We start from the raw sequence: 22,703 nt of genomic DNA, 5'->3' as shown, positions 1-22,703 counted from the left end.
TTGAAATGTTGAGAATAGCTTAGAAATGGCAGAAATTTGCATACTTGAGGTAGTCTACTTTTAACACTTGTTTAATATGTGTCGTTGCTTCTCGAGTAAGAAAGAGCTGTTGATGTTTGTGGGTACCATTTTTGGAAACCCTCACGAGACTTCACTCGTCCACTAGGGGTAACCTAGGGGTTTAAAAGGCTTGTTGCATATGCTAAATGCAACCGTGATCCCTACGAAAGTGGTGTTATCTTTATTTGTTTTATTAGTTCATTGTTGTATATATGTTTGTTTCGTCGGATCTGGACTCAAATTCACCGAATCGCGATCACAGTTCGCTAAATCTGAGCTTTTCTAGCTTCTAACTCACCAGATCTAGCTGCGATGAAAGAGGGGTCGAACAGTCCTTTAAGGTCACGCAAATGGGCATAGAAAAGAAGAAGGGGACGGTGAAAGGTCTCCCACGGAATGGGACCGGAAGGCAAATCTCAACTGCGTAATTCCAACAGAAACACATCAAAATCAACAATAATCAATAATTCCTTTAGAAAAAACTGCAATCTCTCCGATCTGGATTCAATTTCTAGAAATCTTGCTTCGTCTTCACGGATCAGTTTGATTTAACATGACATCGATCAAGCATGAATGAATGTTCTTCATCGTTTCCCACAGACGGCGCCAATTGAAGATGCAATGAATTCACTCTCTCTCTCCTCACAGAGTCTCATTATATTTTCAACAAAAATCCCCCTACATTCTCTCCTTCCTGCCTATTTATAGGCATTTACAAGTGCTACTAGAATGCTATAAGTGATTCTCTAAGTTGGGTCCCTCGACGAGCTTCATTCCTTACGGGCCTAGCTATGCATTCGGCCCATTCTGCAACGTCACCGTGTGGGCTGAATCCAGTTTCTCGGCTCGATCCTTTTTCCGTGGGTCATATCCGGCCCATGTCTCTTCCAGTATCCTCATCACTGAAGGCAAAGTCGACAAGCATGACAAGGGTTTCAATTTGATCGAAGCAAATCTTGGTTTGGAACAACTCAAAGATTTCAAAAATTGGAGCTTTTGTTTCAAATTGAGGTATAGTTGTCTAATTGTCGAATTCCTCGAATTTGGTAGTTAATTGTATATTTGTTTTTTTCCCCGCTTTGCATGTCAATTTGATGCTTAAATTGAATAAATTGATTCTGGACTTTGGCTTATGCATGAGTTTTGTCTAGTTGATAAGTTGATATGATTATATGTTGGTTTTGTGTATGATTTGCAAAGAGATGCAATTAAATGGGCTAAGTGATGGATTATAGTTATGTCTAATTGATAAGTTGATATGATTATATGTTTGTTTTGTGTATGATTTGCAAAGATATGCAATTAAATGGACTAAGTGATGGATTATATTTTTCTTATGTGGTAGTGTTGATGTTTTAATTAAATACATGCTAGATTATATAAATGTGAATTAAATCTCTATGTGGCTACATGATTGTCTATTGTGTTATAGAGCATAATGAGTAGTGATTGGTTATTATTAAAGCATTTCTATATGCATGGCATAAAGGCATTCATGGGTATTGAGTTGTGTGGATGAGGGATTTGATGTGTGGATACTCGAGGGTGTGGTTGTGATGTGTGGATATACGAAGGTGTGGATGTGATGTGTGGATACATGAGGGTGTGGATGTGGTACGTGGATATGTGAGTTGTGTGGGTGTGGTGTGTGGTTGTATTGGGGCATTTTATGCATTATCTTGCTTATGGATAGTATGATGATATTTGGAGAATGAAAATATTGTATGTGAATCCCTCACATGATCCCTTACTCTTTTTCTTATTTATTGTCTGAAAAGCATGTGATTACTTACTTTATTCAAGAAGATGCCACTTAGGCAATCTCTACTGAGTTGTTGTGCTCACTCCTCTACATTTTTTCAGGTTATGGGGAAGAGTTGGTGGAAGTTGATCTTCCACATGTATGGACAGGGTTAGAAAGGATTTCCATTTGCCCTTTTGTATTAGATAATGCATTTTGTAAAGTTTCGGCAAATTTTATGTAATGACCTTATGGTTGTAACTTTAAAAATGTAATTGTATTCTTTTGAGGCATTTGAAATCTGTATTTTTGGGACATGTATATATATTGGATTGGATTTCTGCAGTTAAATGTAATTACTTATATTTCCACATTGGAAATAATCGTAATGCCTTAGATGACCTCGGCTTCGGGTAAGGACCCAATTAGCGATCCAGACCCCCTACATCGAGTCGTTACATTCTTATTTTGGTTAGTTTTGCAATGGTGATGGCGATTCTGTGACGATTATAGAAGTAGCGGGAGGTGGAAATTGCCGGAGAAGCAGAGAAACAGAGATAATAGGATGGAACCGGCGAGATGTCTTGGGCATGTAGATCAAACAATACTCCTTAAATGCTTTGACCATTTCAGAGTGTGATCGTTTTTACTTCTTTTTTTTAACATCTGAATTCGATGTAGAAGTATATCTGCTTTTCTTTGATTGTTGTAAATCCAACTATATAATCACGATCACGATTTGAACAACACTCTTAAACTCACTATGTGTTTATATGTGTTATAGAAAGACTGACAGAGAGATCTCTTGGATTTTCTACAAAAATAATATTCCTAAGGCTTTAGAGAATTATGAAGTTGTAGTGCAAAAAGCCATTCTAAACCTAAATGACTATCGGGGTTTATATAGAATTTTCAAAGACCTAATCCTTCAGAAAATATAGAAAATTTTGTGCATAGGATTTTTGGTATAATTTGAAACTAAGTAGGAAAAAAATCAGAACAAGATTCAAAGTTTCCAAAACCTGTAACAGACCCTTGAACCGATTCAAGAAAGGCTGAATCGATTCAAGTATGACAAAATGATTTCGAGGCCAAACTCGAAGGCTGAACCGGTTCAAGTATGCCAGACTTAAATTTTAAGGCCTGAAGGTTGAAAACACTATTTTTTGGTAGGATCTGAAAATATACCAACCATGGAACGTGTCCTAACCTTTTTAGATTTCTTCCTAAAGTGTTGTTCTTTCCTTTCTTGATAATTTCAGTTATGGCATATTTGAACAACCTTCCAATTCCGTAGTCGATGTCGATCTTGATATGGTAACTTGTAATTACAACTCGACTAGGACTTGTTTTGTTACCGATAATTGCCAATTACAAAATTTATATAACATAGTGAAGATGATGACGACTAGTTGGCGATTGCGATGTTGATGAAGAATAAATGTTGTACCAGTGAGAAGTTGGTTTATTCGGCTGTTCGTGGATTGAATGCCAAGTACCAGTATTTTGGTAAATGCATGGTTTGGTGGCATTTTTGGAATAATAAAAGGGCAAAATAGGTACTTTAGGTTAAATTTGTGCAAAAAATATTTTTAGGGTCTTTTTGCACAATGTTAAAAGATTAAGGATGTTATTTGCACATATTTTTAAATTTGGAGTTTAAGTGCTACGAAAAATATATACTATATGAGTGTTTTCTGCAATTTAACTCTTACTGTATATATACATATATATGTGTGTGTGTGTGTGTACTTTACTCCTTTTTTTTTTCTTTTCTTTTTTTCTCTTTTTTTTTTAAACTAAAAAAATTAATTAAATTCTATGTGTGCAGTGTGTGCGAAAGGTATTCACCCTTTGACCATTCTCGGTTAAGATATAGTTGACCCATGCTGCTCCCAATATGGCACTGTTTAGTTAGTGAAAAAAAATTAGGGCAAATTTTACGAAACCCCCAATACTATCACTTTTTGTATCAAATACCCCCAACCTACTTTAGAAAACCCCCAACACTATGAAAATTGATCACATTGCACAATATCTTGATAAAAGGACGAAACTACCTTTCTGATATACCAAATCAATTAAAAAAGTCAAAATAAGTATTTTACCAATTACTAAAATACCCTTAGTGACATTTAAGTCACCAAAGCACAAAACGACCGCGTTTTGTGTGTCCACTAAACTCGTTGTTTTGATCAAACCCATTTATATGTATATATTATTAAATAACACTAATCTTTGTTTACCAAACCCAAAAGCCAATTATCAAAATTCTCTTTTTCTCTGTCTCCAATGACATTTTAATTAATCAAGATTAATTTAATCAAGCTCTCGCCAGAATTCGTCATTTCTCGTCGTTGAAATGTCTATCTCAATCAAGTTCTCTTCTTCGACTTCACTTGTTCTCTTACCATCCAATGCAATCTCAATCAACCCATTTCCGCCGTCTTCATCCCACCTAAAACCCATACTCTTCGGCGAGTCCTAGCCTCAAATCACTAGAAAATCGCCGTTCGACGAGCTATCCGAGTCAGATTCCGGATAATACAGGTATATCTCGATACCCATTTCACATCTCTCTCCTTTCTCGACCGAAACGTCATCGTTTCCTTCTCCTTCTTCGTCTTCACCTTCGTACTCTTCGTATATTACCTCCAATGGTGCTCTCAAGTTCCATTCAACAAACGAATCGGCGTAAAACGGATTTAGATCCAAATCCAAACCCAAACCCATTTCGGGTTTGGACTATCGGTGTTGTTCGCGTGAGACCAATTTGCGATCTTCCTCTAGTGATGATGAATCATGGGTTTGTTGTGCGTCGGTGGAATTGAATTCCTTTTCCGTCATTTGGATGAGTCCTAATCAAGGAAGAGAAAGAAAAAGAATTCTAGTTAAAATCAGAACTGGGGAGAAAATAGTTTTGAGGAAAAATCTTGGGAAATTGAGGAGAATTAGGGTGTAGAGTGTGACAATGCTCGAGAAGAGAGGGTCAGAGGAAAGAGTGGAGAGATAGGAGATATGGGATTCTAGGGTTAGGGTTTGGGAAGGATGGAGGCGGAGGTCGTTTTGGGAGAAGAAAGAATAGGTGGCGGAGGTGGCGGAAGCGACGAGGGTGATAAGGTGGGTCAGATTTTCACGGTGACAGTGGCGAAGGGCATTTTCGGAAACCCAATTGGGATATAACCAATTCAATACTCAATAAAGCATATACCCCATAAATGAATGCTAGTGTGCGCCTGTGTTAGTGTAAAATCTTAGAATAAATCTCAAAACAATCACAAAATCAAGATGATGTGGACCGCAAGTGTAAGTAAGATATCAATCTTTCGAAAAATTTACTCCTAAATGGCATCCACAAGACATACAAGGAGTATTGGATTCTCAAGTCAAGCAATTTTTAAATTTTAAGCAATATAGTTCTCAAAAGATCAAAATCATCGCTAATCAATCTCAAATCTCAATCATGCATTTAAAACTCAGTTTCTGCATTTGGTGGTGGACTTGGTGTTGCTTTGTTTTCCTCCGCCCGCTGCCATGACTGATGGTTGTGCTCTGTCTCTTAGGTGTCAACAGCCAGCACGTATATTTTGAGAAATTAAGGTTGTCATTATACTAGTAATTGAGAAGAAGAAGAGGGGTAGGATTATAATTTTTCACCAAGGCTATTTTTGTAATTGGCAAAATACCAATTTTGGCTTTTTTAATTGATTTGGTATATTTTGAGGCTAATTTCGTCATTTAATCACAAACATGATACAAAATGATCAAATTTTACAGTATTGGAAGTTTTCTAAAGTAGGTTAGGAATACTTTATAAAAAAAATTGATAGTATTGAGGGTTTTGTAAAATTTGTCCAAAAAAATTATGGTCTGCCGTCTCAACCAATTACATGTTCTGTCAGTTATTTGTAATTTTTAGTTATACAACGACATACGACTTACAGGGATCACGATCATTTTGACATGGGTGAGAGTAAACGGGCATATAAAAATTTCTGTTAGTTAGTAATGTTGAGGTGGGATTTGGCGAGCGTTTGGAAGAACAAAGAAAAAGGTGACTGGGTCAGTCTTATTACATGGAGCACTGTCCTTTAGCTAGGATTTGGTAATACCATTCTACACTGTGACCTCATTTTAAGTTTTTTACATTTTATTACTATAATTTATTTTTTTTTAATTGTGTTGCGTTTTGGAACTATAATTATGTCATTTTCTTTGTTAAAATAAAATTTATATATACAAATTAAAAGAAATTGTCCATTTTAGACCAACTAAAAAATATATCTCTACAAATACATGTTTAAGAATTATACGCATATAGTTTTCTTTAGTTGGTAATTAGAAACTTAAGAGATCATGAAAAATAAGAAAATAAAAAATAGAATAATTATTCTATTTTTTATTAGATTAAATAATTTTAGCGAGCAAAACTTTACTGGCAGTGATACTGATACCGAATAATTGTAGAGAATTGTCCAACATTTTCAACAATCTCTCCAGCAATCTGTTAGAGCATTTCCAACCGTTGTGTGTGTGTGTGTGTGTGTATATATATATATATATATATATATATTTGTGTAAATATGATTTGTCAAGATAGATTTACATAAAAATTTTGAATTATTTATTTTTAACTATAGTAATTGTTTTATACATTTTGTGTAAAAATATATTCTCCAATGACAACCAATCATGTGTCATGTCATGACCCCACATAACTTTTACAAACCTACTTAATATGGGACTTTAAATGCTCTAAGATACACTACTACGTTACCAATGTGTAAAATTACACATCAACATATTTTCTTTCTCCCCCTCTTTCTTATTCCATTAACGAATCAATCATTTATTAAGTAGGTTTATAAAAATTATGTGAGGTCCATACATGATGATGATGGATTGTTATCGAATGATATATTTTTACACAAAAGGTATAAAATAATCGCTGGAACTAAAAATAAATAATCCAAAATTTTTGTATAAATATATTATGACACATTATATTTACAAAAAATATATATATATATATAAACAACGATTGGAGATGCTCTTAATATGTTTGATTAATTAGTTAGGTCTAATACAAGTAAAAATTATTTTCCAAACTTTATGGATTCACGTCCCAAGCACTATTATTAGCGACTTAGACCTCTCTAATTTCCTTTTCACATGTCCATGTCAAATACTGATATTACCAAGTATGTGCTAACCAATTAAGTAATGTGTGATATGGACATGACGATGAAAAAGGTATAAATAATTAATTAAAATTAATAAATTTGACAATTTAAGTGTAACAAGTCCGTGTAAAAATTATTTTCTAAACTTTATTGATTCACATCCCAAGCACTATTATTAGCGACTTAGACCTCTCTAATTTCCTTTTCACATGTCCATGTCAAATACTGATATTACCAAGATGTGCTAACCAATTAAGTAATGTGTGATATGGACACTGACAATGAAAAAGGCAACATAAGAACCTCCCCACTCTCTCTCTCTCTCTCTCACAAATAATGAAGGGTAAATTTGTTACAATAGGAAACCAAACTTCAAGAGAGCCAACCAGCTTTTCAATAGCCTTCATCTCTTTAGAGCTGATTTTGAGAGATTCTAACTAACCATGGTTGGTTGGTTGATCTGTCAGCTTATCACCATTTTTTAAATAATTTTACAAAATTACCCCTATCCATTGTTGGGTGTGATTTTTTGTTCTATACTCTTTATTTATTTATTTCTTTTTTTTTTTTTTACTTTTTATTATTATTTATTATTAATGTTTTAATGCACGATTCTATGTCATATCACTAAGGACATCTTACTCTCCGAATTTAAACCCTCCGCATTTACCATATCAACATTTTTCAATAACTACGTTAGTATTTTAGAATCTTCAAATTTTAACTATCCGATGTACTCCAATGGTGCATTTTCGCTCTCCAAAAATATTAATATTTTAATATATTTTAAATTTTTAATAAATTTTATTTTTTAACTTTTTGCTAAAGGCTATATTTTTAAAACGCCTATATAATAAATTTTGTAGTTATAGGTTGAAAACTAGAAAAGATGGGTTGGATATGAGGTGAATAATAGTAGGGTTTAATGTATTTATAGAGGAAAAATGAAAGTTTTTTTTTAAAAAAAAATAAAAATAAATAAATATATATATATATAATGATTTTTTTCAAAAAATAGGTTTCTGTGCCAATATAGCAGTTAAGGCACTGCTTGGGTCAGCCAAACAGTGCCTAAAACGGTTATATGTCAATAGGAATATTTTTTTTTTTTAAAAAGTACTTTTATCTATTTTTTTAACTTTTTTTTGCTCAAAAAAATCTTTAAAGCACTGTTTGTGTCAGCCAAATAGTACTTTAACGGCTCTTTGGTTCAATTATTTAAAAAAAAAAACAAATCAGCCAAGAAACTGATTTTTTCTTCTCTTTTTGTCAGGCAAACATGTCTTTAGAAACAGTATTTTGAGTTAAATGTCAATTTTGAGCCAAAATTAAAAAAAAAATAATAATAAATAAATAAATAAATGCGAGCCAACATGATAGGCCCGCAGCTCGCCAACGGGGTTGTTGAATATCGCGACCCACTCAGCAATTCAATGGGTGGGGCCCAATTTTTTACTATCCCATAAACAGTCCAATATCCAAACGTGTTCCAAAATCACCCATTTTTTATTCATTGGATCTGCTCTAATGAGAATAAATATGAATAAATATTAAGTGTGCCCATCGTGTACCGTACTTATTCGTGTTTATGCACACCCTGGCATATGTATAGTTCACAAAGAACTCAAATGCACTCGGTAACAGTGCGCATGGAGCAGCCAATACCTTCTCCACTGATGGGGATGGTAGGCTTTCAACTTCTCAGCCATCAAAAATTTATAAGCCTATTATAAAGTTTTGCGTCAACTGCGCTTGCTAGGCAGGTGGGGGAAGGTCTCATTCAGTCACACAAGTCTAGAGAGGAGATTATTTGAAATTACCAATATACCCATGAATTAAAATGCAAATCTTCATTATTCTTTAGCCCTTCTTGTTTTTAAAGTTCTCGAGTCATTTTTGTTTCAAATTATTTCTAGTTGAATTTATAAATACATACACATTTGATACAATCATGCCAATCCGTTTGGATTTTAGATCCATTTGAAATTACGTGATCCTAATATTGAATTCGCACAATTATATCAATTATGATTTATTTGGACAAAACTCTATTTATTTAGGCACACTTAGGGCATCTCCAATGGACTCTCCGAATTCAGGCTCTCCGAATTTGTTACATCAGCATTTTTTCATAGTCACGTCGGTATTTCCCATAACCACATTAGCATTTTAGAATCTCCAAATTCTAGCTATCGGATGTACTTCAATGGTGCATTTTCGCTCTCCAAAAATATTATTATTTTAATATTTAAAATAAAATTTATTTTTTAACTTTTTCCTAACGGCTATATTTATAACGGCTATATTTTTCATGTTATATAAACAACCATTTGTTCATCCCATCATTATTACATTCATCTCAACTTTATTCTAGAAAAATATCTACTCTCGCCAAATCCAAATTCGCAACAAAGAGACAAATATGCGGTTGAGGAAAGATTTAATTAAAAATTTGTGGAACCGCTTTGGTGAAGCACATGTTTAATTTATGTTGCATTATTTTATTTTTAAATTGGTATGAAGTTTATGTAATGCAATATTTATTATGTTATGTTTTATTTTGAAATAAATAATTAAATTGTTTGTTGATTAAATTATTTATCCAATATGTATGAAATCTTGATTAATATCATTTGATTTATTAATTTATAATGAAAACAAAGGCATATTTTTTAAAAATAAAAAAATCATATTTGAACTAAACAATGAAAGGTTTCTAATATCATTTGAAATAAACAATGAAAGGTTTTTATTTTTTATTTTTAAAATAAATATGTATATAATGAATTTTTTCAAAAAAAAAATTTTAAAAATAGGTTTTTGTGCCAATATAGCCGTTAAGGCACTGTTTGGGTCAGCCAAATAGTACCTAAAACGGTTATATGTCTGTAGGAATATTTTAAAAAATAATTTTTTTTTTAAAAAAAACAATTTTATCTATTTTTTTTAAAACTTTTTTTGTCCCAAAAAAGTCTTTAAGGCATTGTTTGTGTCAACACAAACAGTGCCTTAATGGCTCTTTGGTTCAACTATTTTAAGGGAAAAAAAAAAGAAAAAAGAAAAAAGAAAAAAGAACAGACCAAAAACAGCCAAAAAAACTAATTTTTTTAAGCCAAACAGCCCCTCCCAAACAGTGTTATGCGCTAAAATACTATTTAGGCCAGAATTAAAAAAGAAAAAGAAACCTGATGCGGGCCCGCATGTCAGGCCCGCAATTCTCTAAACCAATCTTGAATTTTGGAGACTTGGATCAAGTTTGTGTTAATGGGACCCATTTTTTAAAGAATATATTGAAGTAACCCACTCTTTAAAATTAGCCCAAAATGGCCAAACCAATCACCATTGTACTTGCTCTTCACTGACCAATTCATATGCATGTCCCCTATGCAATACTAATTGACCAGTCATTTTGGCTAATCTATTAGGCTAAATATCAATTTTATTTATTCAATTACAGCTCTATTTAAAATTTTTGAATTCTTAAAGTTGATTGTATTTAGGAATATGGTTTCTGTTACGAAATTAATGGCACCTTACCAAATTAATGGCATCCAATGAAAAAGAGATGGAATTTAGGTACATTATAAAATAAGGGCATATTTGTAATTTTAGATAACCATAATAATAATGCTTAAAAATAAAGTACTACGAACAACTGCAGCACATCAGAAAACAGCATCCCCATTTATCTCCCCCATTACCTTTTCAGCATCTTCTCTCGTCTCTCTCATCACTTTCTCGCTCTAAAACTGTCTTTCTCTCTCTACCAATATCTATCCTTCCAGAGGTAGACACACAAAGAAAGAAGGGAAGAAACATAGAAACTCCACGCACCTCCCCATCAAAAACAAGGAAAGAGTCCACACCACCCAACTCTCTCTCTCTAATGGCCCAGCTAGACCAAAATTTATGTACAAGAAAAACAAAAAAGAATGGAAAGATAGAGAGAGGAGAGAGAGAGAAGGAAAGAAAGAAGAGGTGTCTTCAAATGTCCTCCAACCAAACCCACCTCACACAACAACGAAACTTTATGTTCCCACAAATACCCTTCTGCAACACCCAAAAAAAATCCCATCTTCATCACTTCACTGTTCAAAACAACAATGTTTTCCCCGTTTTATATGGGCTTTTTGGGCTTTGTCTTGGTCAGAGTTTTCACAGAGAAAACAGGAAAGCCAGAACCTTCTCAACTCCTCTCTCGCCCCTCTTTCTCTCTCTCTATCCTTCTTCCTTTATTATTTCTTGCCCACCACTCTTTCTCTCTCGCCATATTTGTTTCTTTCTGTCTATTTTATGCATATAGTTCTGAGTTTTTTTTCAAAGTTCATAATTTCTTCGCTAGTGGGTTCTTTGTATTTGGGATCTGATGTCTAAGAAGATGAAAGGGGTTGCTTTGGATCCATCAACCAGGGGTGTATATGAGGATGCTAAGACCAGATTCAAGCATCAGACTCTCATGATGGACTTCCAAGAGTTGCATAAGGTAATTTTCTTTGTGGGTATTCTTCCTCTTATTGTTAAGATCTAGGGTTTCTATAAAAAAAATGTTTTCTGGGTTGTGCACAGAGGGATTTGATTGTACTTCCAATGAATTTCTTATGAAAAATGTCCCTTCGGTTTCTTTAAGTTTTTTAGGTTTTGATGTGTTTGATTTATTTTCTTCCTTTCTTAATGGATTTAATGGATTTAATATGTGGTTGTATGCTAATTCTTTACGTGATTTGTTGATTAATATCCCATTTCAGCTTACTCTGGTTATTTTTAGTATTTACAGGGCTTTGATCTACTTCTTCAAATTTTAATGGATTAAATATGCAGTCTCTTGTAAATTATAACCACAACTTGTTCAATAATTTCTAATGAGCCCAGTATTGTGCTTCTCTCAATCTCAATTTATTCATAAAAAAAAATCCTTGTAGACCCCTTATCATCAAAATTGTCGTGTTTGTAACTTTTATTTGTTCTATTTTCCTTGTTTGTTTTACTCCTTTGATCTATAATATTTGCTTCGATGTAGTTTATGTCTGTACTATTTGTTTATGCTCTGGTTATGATTTTTCAGGGTACAATCTTTTCCTTTCTTTTCTTTGTTTTTTTGGGGGAGGGTGTTGTTTTCAATAGAATTCCCTTTGCAATTTGGGTCCTCTCTTGTTTGTAATTTTTCTTCAAACTCTTCTCGTTTTGTCTTTCTTGTTTTAGGTATCTTCTGTTTTCCACTCTTTCATGGTTTAGTACATTAGTGATGAGGTTTTCTTCTTGGTTTCTTAGAGAGGTCCTGTAGACCATTCTTCGCTAGATTTCTCATTCATTTCTTTTTCAGACCTTTCTTTTAATATTGATGTTATTGGTCTTTTGATGATTTCTTCATGCCTTGTTAAATAAATACCAGGATTTTTTTCTGTCTTTGTTACTTGTTACTCAAAATGATTTCAATTTGTTAAGCTAGCTGTGGATGGATTTTGATACTAAGCACTCTGCAGGAAGCAGAGGGCATGAGAAACAAATTGGAGACCATGAAACACAGAAAGCTAACCCTGTTGGCAGAAGTTCGGTATGATCTTTTACCTTCATGTATGTTTATGTATATGCTATTTGAATAAAATTTTATTAGAAATTACTCATGCTTTTTAATATTTTACCTTCATATTTTTGTTGATATCATGTGTCTTTTACAAGCAAATTCTAATAGATAATTTTGAATATGTCTTGTAATTCTATTTAATATGGTGAGTGCATTTGCCTTTGTGCTTTTCGAGCAAATTTCAATGTAAATTATAACTTGAAATTTGTCAGTGTAGTATGTTTTCTTTTTCCCAAATTTAGTAACTCTTAAATCTCTGATCAGTTATTTTAAAAATCAACTTCTTCCTTATTTATTTATTTTTTCCTTCCTCGCCAATTCATTTAGATGTTACAAACAAAATTCAATAGGAAATAATAAGTTGACAACTGCTTTTGTGTATTTACTTTTTCAAATGCTGGTGGAACTTTATGTGTCTTGTCATGACCTGTTCTGGTTTTGTTTTGGATAACAGTTTTCTGCGGCGACGGCACAAATACCTATTGACACACAAGTCTCCAAAAACCCGACAGGATCGAGTAGTAGTACAACCACAGCATTTTGAAACCCAGCGCACAAACACTAAGAAAGACAGGATTTACAGTAAAAAGGAGGCCACTTTGCGAAGTTTACTCCCGGTTTTTAACTTGAACCAAAAGGAAAGGTTTTTTAATGGAAATGAATCTGCCCTGTTGAACCCATCTTCACTTTCTGGCATAAACCAGAAAAAAAGGATATATAGCGGAAAGGAACCTCCTCTTCAGAAGCCAAATCCACTTATTGATCTGAACCAGAAGGGAAGGATGTATATTGGAAAGGAGGACCCTCTGATAAAGCCAGCTCTGATTTTCGATTTAAACCAGAAGGAAAAGACTTGCAGTGGCAAGGAGGCTGCTGTGCAAAACCGAGCTCCAATATTTGACTTAAACCAGATATCGGTAAACAATTATAATGCTCTGAACTACAAACTATGAATGGTAGTAGTTGCTTTGTGCTAATGGGTTTATGTTTAACTTGATTTCACAGAGAGAGGAAGAAGAGGAATTTCACGAGACTTATAAACCACCAAGGATTGAGGAGCCGAAGAGCTGTGTAATCAAAGTTGGAAATGACGAGCAGCACAATGATTTGAAATTATCTATATGTAGGAATGTGGGGAACGGATCAAACAGAGCTGGGAAGAGGAAGATCTCATGGCAAGACCAGGTTGCGTTGAGGGTTTGAATATTATTGAAGTGCAGCACATCAAGATCTCGCATTCAGTGAGCTTTTGATGCTAGGTTTAGGCTTTTGAAAATTTCCCTGCTATGCAAGGTTACTTTTACTTACATTCCATGTCTTCTTTTTTCTTTCTTCTGTAAAGGAAAAATAGCTTTTATATATTAAAGTACACACGAAGTGAATGCAAATGTTGTTTGAGAAATGAGTTTATGACTGATCCTTGAAAGCACGTTTGGGTTTGGAGTCTATAGTACTTCAACCGGTTTGAGGTCTGGGATCGTACTTGGCGAAGAAATCGAGTTTGTAAATCCATTGGGATGGTTAGTTATCATAATATATGATATCTGGATGCTTATTAGATGAAGGAAACAAGGAAATTTGTAACCTTTGCTCTTGTTGGAGTTGGAATTGGAATTGGAATTGGAATTGGTGCCCTAGCAATAATAATCCAAATGTTTATTTGTTTTTTTAACTCTTGTTATGGCATGAACCAAAATTCTGGGTTTTGTTATTTATGTACTCTATTGGACTGCCTTGAAGTCTATGGATTGTGGTTGGAATTTTCTGCCTTGACCTTTCCTCTCATATTTTAAAAAATTACACTGATTGGGGATTTATACCATGTTAAACAAGTGTATTTTTTAGTCATTGACTATGCTTCTTAGGAGGTCGTGTAGGATTCCAAATTGTTGACTTACCCTGTCATTTTCCTTCTCCTTGTTGGAACTTCCAATTATTCTTAAGGTTATTATTAATTATTTTTTTAATTAATAATACTGAATCCTCTTATAGTAGTTATGCATCTATTGTTCAACTTCGTTTTCGTACCCACGACGAGTTGATGTGCTGTTGTAATACGGGTCAAGCAGAGCGACCAAGACCAAATTGGAGTCGACTTGGAAATTCTTGTTAAACTGGTGGTTTTAAATAAAATAATCAAAATGTATAGATTATAATTTAATAACTATTATTTAAATTACAAAAATTAAAATTTAAGAAAATAAAATGAAATTTAAAATTTTATTACGTATATTGTATTTAATTTTGTGAATTTATTTTATCAAATTTTGGTTCATCTATGTAACCACAATTATATGACCAATTAACTTTGTCCCAAAGAGTTCCCTTAAGCCCTGATTTAACAAATGAATTAATTAGGATGAATAAATATGTTTATATAATTAAACAACACTGTATCAAATATCTATTTTTTTATTTTTATTTTTACATTTTTGCAAACTATGCCAATGATAATTTATATTTAATGAAATTTAATCTAAACTTAATTGACTTGTATACAAATTTAATATATAGATAATTATATTTTTTAGAGAATATTATGAATGTGAAAGTGTAATAAATTCAAAAAAAAAAAAATCAATATTTTAAAAATGTTTGACCATTACTAAATGAGGATAATAATGTCTTCATAGGTTAAAGATGGTCTTTTAATAAATTTATTTGCTGACATAAGCAAAATTTGTCGCTGACCATTTCAAAAGAGACCAGTATAAGTTTTGAATATATATATATATGAAGAATTCGGCTCATTTTGTTCAACTAGGGGAAGCAAGAGCAAGTAGTGTTTTTTATCTTTTTTTTTAACCTCTGAACAGATGGACATCATAACCGCCCAGGTCAAGGACCCTACAGCAACCTCAAGTAATCTTTTTCATCTAATTGAGCTGAATTTATCTAACTTCATAATGCTTTTTAGCCAAGCAAAGTTAACTAAGCTCAAATATATATGTGTATATATAAGTTTGATGTATCCATATAATCACAAGAACAAACTAGGTTCAAAAACGGTTTGTCCAATCATCAAAAGTGTAGGCATAAGAATTTGGCATATCTAATGAGTAATGCATCCAAACAAGTATCCGAACAATGCTTAAGGTTGTGCTAGAATGCATCCAAACAATGCGTGAATAGACTTTCTCGTATCCGAAATGAGTTAAACCCCAATCCCCTAGACCAAGGAATTTAAACCTATAATGAGCAATGTAGTTAAACCATCCAAACCCGTGTTTAATTTCTTAGTTACTGGTCATTGGCAGTTTAGGATTCTTCTAAAATCTATAAATACTTTCTACAAAAAGTAATCTTGACTCATGGACTGAATTTGGGATGGAAAGCAATACCTTGAGCAGATCACAGAATGTCTTTCCGATCTCCATCCTCTAGCATCTACACTAATCAATATTTACCCCAGGAGAAAGGCAGAACAGAATAATCAATGAAGCAACCAGAAGCCACTTCCACCACTCCCGGATGATTCTCCAATTCCGTACCATCCGCAGTTCCATCAACATTTTCCATTGCTTCCTTCCCCTCATCTTTGGCGACCACATATACATATTTTGCCTCCTGAGTAGTTTCAGCCACTTCCACAACTCCATAATGATTTTCCAATTCGGCACCATCTGCAGTTCCATCAACATTTTCCATTGCTTCCTGCCCTTCATCTTTGGTGACCACATCTACATATTTTGCCTTCTGAGAAGTTTCTGCCACTAGATCCGCTGGGATAGATCCACCATTTCGATTGAGATCCTGAAGCCGTCCCAAATGCTTCTTCCCCTTTCTATGAGTTTCCATCACTTCTGCAGAGAAGGCCCCGATCTGACACATTTCACACCAAAACTTAAACCTCTTCTTCTTATGGTAAGTCTTTTGCCTCTCTGCTGCTGCCTCATTATTCAAAATTTTCAGCAATGGACTAGTTTCAACCTGCTGCAGTGATTTCCGTTCCAGTTTTTCCCTCTGCTGCTCTGAGCATGGACTGGTTTCCATGACATTACCGGCCTTGCCAGTTTTATGTGGGAATAGGCCGATGGAAAAGTTCTTGCCTGTCCTTCCTGCTCCCAATCCTGCCGCCCTGGCCTTGTGTTTCTTTCCCTGGAAGTGTTCATTTAAACCTCGCTCACAAGTAGCACTAACATGACACACTGCACAACTCCATTCCTCTTTATGTTTTTTCTTTAAACTGACTGAAGGGCACTCATTAGAAGCAGCGGCTAATGGTGTCACAGTTTTCCGTTTTGCTCCAGAAAGATTTTCATCAGGCTTAGCCTGAAATAGAATACTAACAAAGTCCATAACTAGGCATATATAAATACTAATAACCTGATGGTTCGTTAAACCCTTGAAAGCATACCCTCAGCTTTTGCAAAGATGGAGTACAATAACATTCTGGCCTTATTTTGAACAAGTCATTATATTGGGAAGTGTTGTGTTTTAGACATTTTCTCTATCCGTGATTCCTGTTAACTGAATAAAATAACAACTATTGCTTTTAAAGTAAGTAATATTCTGTAGCTTATCAAAGAATATAAACCCATCATTTGCAATAATAGGAAAATTTATTCAGTGACCATGTGAACCAAATAGTGTTATCTTGCTCATTTCAACAAAAAAATAAGAATGGAAAATTTTACCCAAAAGCAGAACATGTCAGAAGAAGCACATTATGGTTTACTTGTCAAAAAATAAAAAAATTAAAAAATAAAAATAAAGAATCACATCATGGTGCATAGTTCTCTCCATGCACCAAACCCTCTCAAAGAACCACCACTAGCTCCTTTTGATTTTCATCATTTCCTTGCTCATGTAGAGCAAAACTATACTATCTCTGGGATAATTTGAGGATGAGATGGAACCACAAACTAAGTTTTACAAGTCATTGCTGCAAAAATATATATATATATATATAACCTTAACTATTTGCGAATTGCTTATACTCCCTATATAAAGAACTAACAATATACCCAATAGGTGTCTCTTCGGCATAGACAAAAATCCTGTTTCTCTCTCTCTCTCTCCACAAGCCCCATCAAAGGCAAAGAGGAGCCGCCCTCCAAGCATCATAAACTTGGCCCCCCACTGTACAACTAAGGTAAGCCTCGAGCTCAATCCAACTATAGTTAATTTTGAACTTGACACACCAACCTCAGAAGACGTTTTTGAGTTGGTAAAAATGCAATTGAAGTATCATATCTGCAAATATATATCACCTGCAAGTCACGTGCTAAGATAATCGATGTCAGGGACCTATTTGCCATAATCGGAATAGGATAAGGGGTTTATTGCCAAAATAAGAGTTCAGGGGATTTAGTGCATTTTAGAGTAAAGTTCAGGAGGGTTTTCTGTACTCAACCCTTCTTGTTATTATCTAAGAAACCTTGCCTAGCATTGTTCAACAAGCTACTCTTCCACGGTTGAACAAAAAGGAAAAGAGAAAAGGAAAACCTTACTTTCTGTTCAATAACATTTATAGAGCCTATAAAGGCTTTGTGGAGCTCATGCGTCCAAAGTGTTGATTATTCATTACCGAAAGAAAGACTAAATAACACAAGTACAGAATATAATATATATATATTCATTACTGTGTAATAATTACAGAAGAGAAGATGAAGTAACACACGCAAAAAAAAAAAGGGATAGGAGTGGCGGGAGGGGAACTCATAATTTCAATCGAAACACTTATGATTAAATTTAATTAAAAAAAACAACCATAATATTCAAAAGGATTTAAGTTTCAAGTCGTGAATTATAAATCTCAAAGATAATCCAAATAATCCAGTCAAGAAGGACAGATATCTAAGATTCAATAAATGTTGGCTAAGATTCAATTCATATTGTAGGATTCAACCAGTAAATCATGAGACTTCAACAACTATGATCCTAATGCAACTATGATTTACAATTAGAATCCTATGAACCATAACAACCTATTTGAATCATAATTCCACATCCTTTTTGTAAGAAATCCTTTGACAATCTTTCCAACTTGACCGTTCACAATTTCAGTCTTAAATACTATCAATTAGTATGATTTAAAATTTAGGTAACTGTAAATAGTTTGACAAAATTTATTAAATCTAACTATATCTTTTACTACTTTTGTTAGTTTTTCATAATCTAAACAAGATGTAGAAATATTGATATAAATACACTTTCATGCACAACTTAGAGTAAATGTTTATAAGTATAAAGTTGTTATCACAAGAATTCTACTTCTCAAATTACTTAAAACTAAAATACTTAAGAAAAGAGTAAGTTGACACATTTCATGCGAGGTTGACTGAAATTTTATTTCAAACCACAGGTAGTTTTTGTCAAAAATAATTACTTAGAAACTTAGAAGTTTAAGTCATACACTTCCATATAAAGTCAAAAACAAAACCTTAAGGGGCAACTTTAATGATCGTGTGAAATTGATTGTTAAAATATACTCTATAAAGTATAAGCTTATTACTTTAAAGATGGTGAAATGACTAAGTTAGAATGTACTCAATAAAGTATAAGCTATCTTCAGTTGGTAATCACATTTAAAAAGTTTATCTCCTTTATTAATTTTATATACTTCCAAATTCTTTCAAAGGTGTTTTGGAATTTGTAATTAACAGTTTAAATTAAACAAATCTTATAGTTTACTTATTCCATTTATATCTAGCCATTAGCACGATAATCAAATTGCAGTAAAAATCTTATACAAGCAAAAACATAATGTAACAAGCTCTAAGGAGTGCAAAATTATGTTCATTTTTTGCATTATATCTCAAATCATATGACCTTTTGGCTTATAGCGACTCTAACCAAGGGCTTAGCAAGTGGTATCTCAACTTTATTATGGAAAGAAGAGAAAACTCCATATAATGTATTAAATAAACTAATGATTGGACGACCTCAATAGGAATGAGATGCTTTACAAACGAAAACCTCCCAGGGCATCAAAGAACTGCTTTTTATTGGAACTAAAACTTGAAAATGATTTCGTATGACTCTTAATGTATGGGAGATATTTAAAGATGCAAATGTAGGAGAAAGTTGCTACCTCTTCCAGCAGTTAAGCTTCGTAAAAAAAAAATGGAAGATCAAACCATGGCAAAGAATCTTTCTTTGAGTCCACATGCAACACACAATTAAACTGGATTAAATATGCTAGGCCGACAATTTTACACTAAGATCCCTGTGAAAGAACAGCCAGACATTGCATGCAAGATCACATCAAATAAGATTTATCCTATTCCGAATTCTCTCAACAAAGAAAAATGAATCTTAGGTTGTGGCTCCTCAAAATAAGGATGACTATGGAGTGTAAAAGGCACTTCACACAGAAACAAGCTGGCATTGATATGAAGCTTCAGATTTCAGGACATTTCTTCTACGACAAGGCTTGCTTTTGAATCTCCAAGTGAAGGTTGGTAAATCTCCTTTGCAATCGCAGGGTGAAAATTAGATACTATGGGCAGGCTAATCTATAAGATGACCCAATGCTTTGGACATTCTCCTTCTCTTTTCTACCTTGTTTTTATTTTGACAAATACGATATACGCACCATGTGCTCCAATTAGGACATGAACTTCCTTAAAGAGGTGGCAAGAGATACCACTGCAGCTACATAACTATTATTACAATTGCTCGGGCTGTTTTTTATGAGAAAATTAAAAGAATATCTGATGAGGGAGAATTCTCACTAGAACATTAAGGTTTGGAAATGCACATCCGTGTCCCAACCCGGACTTGAAACACCACCTCGCCATATATACATAGGTGCCAATAGATACCACTTGATGTAAATAACTGGTGGTCCAATTTTCTGGCTGTTGTGTAGGTCAAAAGTAAAAGAATATTTGATGAGGAAAACTCCTAATCAGAGCACTAAAAGTATATATCCTTTTTTTTTTTCCTAGTTACAAATCCTAAAATTTCTTTACTTCTGGACATTGATTTTGGAGTTCCATGAAAGTTCTTTTATTTCTTTTGGTTTAAATTGGTCTGCTTTGTTCGATAGCATTCCTGGTATGTTCTAAGGTTTCTACCTAGATTTCCTTGTGACAATACAATGAAGTCAATGTGGCACCCCCTATGGCATTACAGAATATACTAACAGAGAAATTAAATTAGACAAAAAAATGGAGAATTGGAAACAAAATAAACTAGAGGTAATTATAAAAATAAAAATAGAAATGAAAAACTGAGAAGCTCCGACAATTGCTATTACCCAAGATGTTATGTGTCCTAAATCTATATCAACAACTCAAATACTAGACAGACCAAAAGCTTCTCACTTCAGGATCTGGACTGAGAAATTATTCCCCAGATCTCACTAAACTCATAAACCAAGAATTTATATTTTAGGTGGAAACATAAATAAAAACTCATCTAAACTGATAAAAATTAAAAACAGGAGTACCACTCAGAAAATTTCATCAACATTGCAGTCCAAAAAAAAAAAGGTTCTGTGAGAAATTTCAAATTTTAAAATTCTATAAGAAAAAACTTCGACAGTCGGAAACAGTATAAAGAAAATATAATTATACATGCATATATACACAGAAACAAGAAAATAAAAAATACTGACCACGAAGATGACTCTCTCTTTGCCAACTTCTGAAAGAGGTTTGGCCTTAGGTTCTGCATTGCCCTGAAAAGGCAGGGTATTGAATCCCCCAATCGATCTTCCATCAAATTGATGCAAAATTGAGCGTGTGGGCTCGAACAGCATTGACGAAGAAGATGGAGCACCTCGCAGGAACGATAACCCCTTTGCTTTTCGCAACGCCATCTCTCTTTCTATAAGCATATCCCTTCTTACTTCTGCCTCTATGACACGTTTCTCCGCCGCTATAATTTCTTCTCTGATCCTTTCTTTCTGGAGCTCCCTTTGAATCACTTCGCGAACAATGCTAGGGTTTCGAAATAACTCGTTGGGGTGTTCAGAATAGGTGCTTGCGTAACCCGCTGAGACATCATGTGGTTATCAGTTGAAAAGAAAAATTAATAATAATAATAAACCAATAAGAGATCACTAAATTCGAATTATTTCAACAGTTGTATACTGTTTGATTGAAAAGAAACTGCAGGAAACAAAAGGAAAAGACTTTTCCATAGTTAGAATCCTAGATCAACTCCACAGAGCCTAGTGCAATCAATCACTTCACTCGCACGAGATAATTTTTCCTTCTCTTTTTCATTAACTATTCTAATACAAATCCATATATACATAAATATATATTATATAGTTTAAGAATAAAAAAAATTAAAATTTTGTTCATCAATGTCGACCGAGAATAGAAGAATCTAGGGTTTGTATGGACCTCGTAGAGCTTGTTCGGTGATGTAGCCGATGCTCGAAGAAGCACGGTTATGCTTCGACCCTTGATCGTCATTGGCTCTAAACTTGAACTCCATTGCTATACCTATACATATACTGTGTATGTCTGTGTGTGTATATAGATTATAGAGAGAGAGAGAGACGAGAGATATACTACCAATAAAGAGGGGTTTATGTTGAGTTTGTATGGGTTGTGTGAGAATAAGAGAGGACATTGTATTGAAGTCGCGCGCCAATAAGCGCGAGTGGGGATCCGTCTTGTACGAGGTCTTGTGTCACGCAGAGTCGCAGACGCGTCCAAGATAATTGGCATTACCTGTGGCCAGATATTGATTTTATTAACTGATGAGCCAATAATAGTACGCCACGTTAGGAAATTAATAAGTAAACAAACTGTGTATATTAATTTAGTTTTGTGGCTGAAATTGATTGGTATATCAGACTAGATATATGGTAGTCTTGCTGTATCTAATTGCCGCTGAGCTCATAAACGTAAAACGAGGTTCCACGCGGTCTGGTTCCAAAACCTTCCTAAAATAAGTGAGTCCACGCGGTGTGGTTCCAAAACCTTCCGAAAATAAGTGAGTCCACGCGGTGTGGTTCCAAAACCTTCCGAAAATAAGCTAGACGACAAAATCAGTCCACTGTTCCAGAAATATACTGCAGAGCTCATATATGAACCAGATACAAAATTACAAATCAGTCCAACCGTTTCAGTGATATTAGAATCAAAGTCAGAAAAAAAATTACTCCGTAAAAGATTAATGATATTAAGAGAGAGGCGTTTTCCTAGGTATATTGATTAACTCTCCCTTTATA

At 33.9% G+C, this 22,703-nt stretch overlaps 1 protein-coding gene and 1 pseudogene across 1 annotated transcript; one reads left to right on the top strand and one right to left on the bottom strand.

The window, feature by feature from the left end:
• Positions 1-4,291: 4,291 nt before the first annotated feature.
• LOC132278052 (uncharacterized) lies at positions 4,292-7,657 on the bottom strand (annotated as a pseudogene).
• Positions 7,658-10,669: 3,012 nt separating this feature from the next.
• LOC132279710 (uncharacterized) lies at positions 10,670-13,967 on the top strand. Its single transcript, XM_059781740.1, has 4 exons — positions 10,670-11,467; positions 12,465-12,535; positions 13,020-13,482; positions 13,571-13,967. Exons 1-4 carry the CDS (start codon positions 11,351-11,353, stop codon positions 13,766-13,768), a joined length of 849 nt encoding a protein of 282 aa, XP_059637723.1. The 5' UTR covers positions 10,670-11,350; the 3' UTR covers positions 13,769-13,967.
• Positions 13,968-22,703: the final 8,736 nt, after the last annotated feature.

This window comes from Cornus florida, unplaced genomic scaffold, assembly GCF_030987335.1.
Source record: "Cornus florida cultivar Cherokee Brave unplaced genomic scaffold, ASM3098733v1 CherokeeBrave_3.0.0_Hap2_Chr10, whole genome shotgun sequence".
Classification (NCBI taxonomy): Eukaryota; Viridiplantae; Streptophyta; class Magnoliopsida; order Cornales; family Cornaceae; genus Cornus; species Cornus florida.
This window is presented reverse-complemented; position numbering and strand designations above follow the sequence as displayed.

Excerpts from the sequence above, each read along its gene's own strand:
- LOC132279710 (XM_059781740.1), top strand. The coding sequence starts at position 11,351 with ATGTCTAAGAAGATGAAAGGGGTTGCTTTGGATCCATCAACCAGGGGT. Across the intron at positions 11,468-12,464 it reads ACTTCCAAGAGTTGCATAAG|GAAGCAGAGGGCATGAGAAA; the intron begins GTAATTTTCTTT and ends AGCACTCTGCAG. Across the intron at positions 12,536-13,019 it reads ACCCTGTTGGCAGAAGTTCG|TTTTCTGCGGCGACGGCACA; the intron begins GTATGATCTTTT and ends TTTGGATAACAG.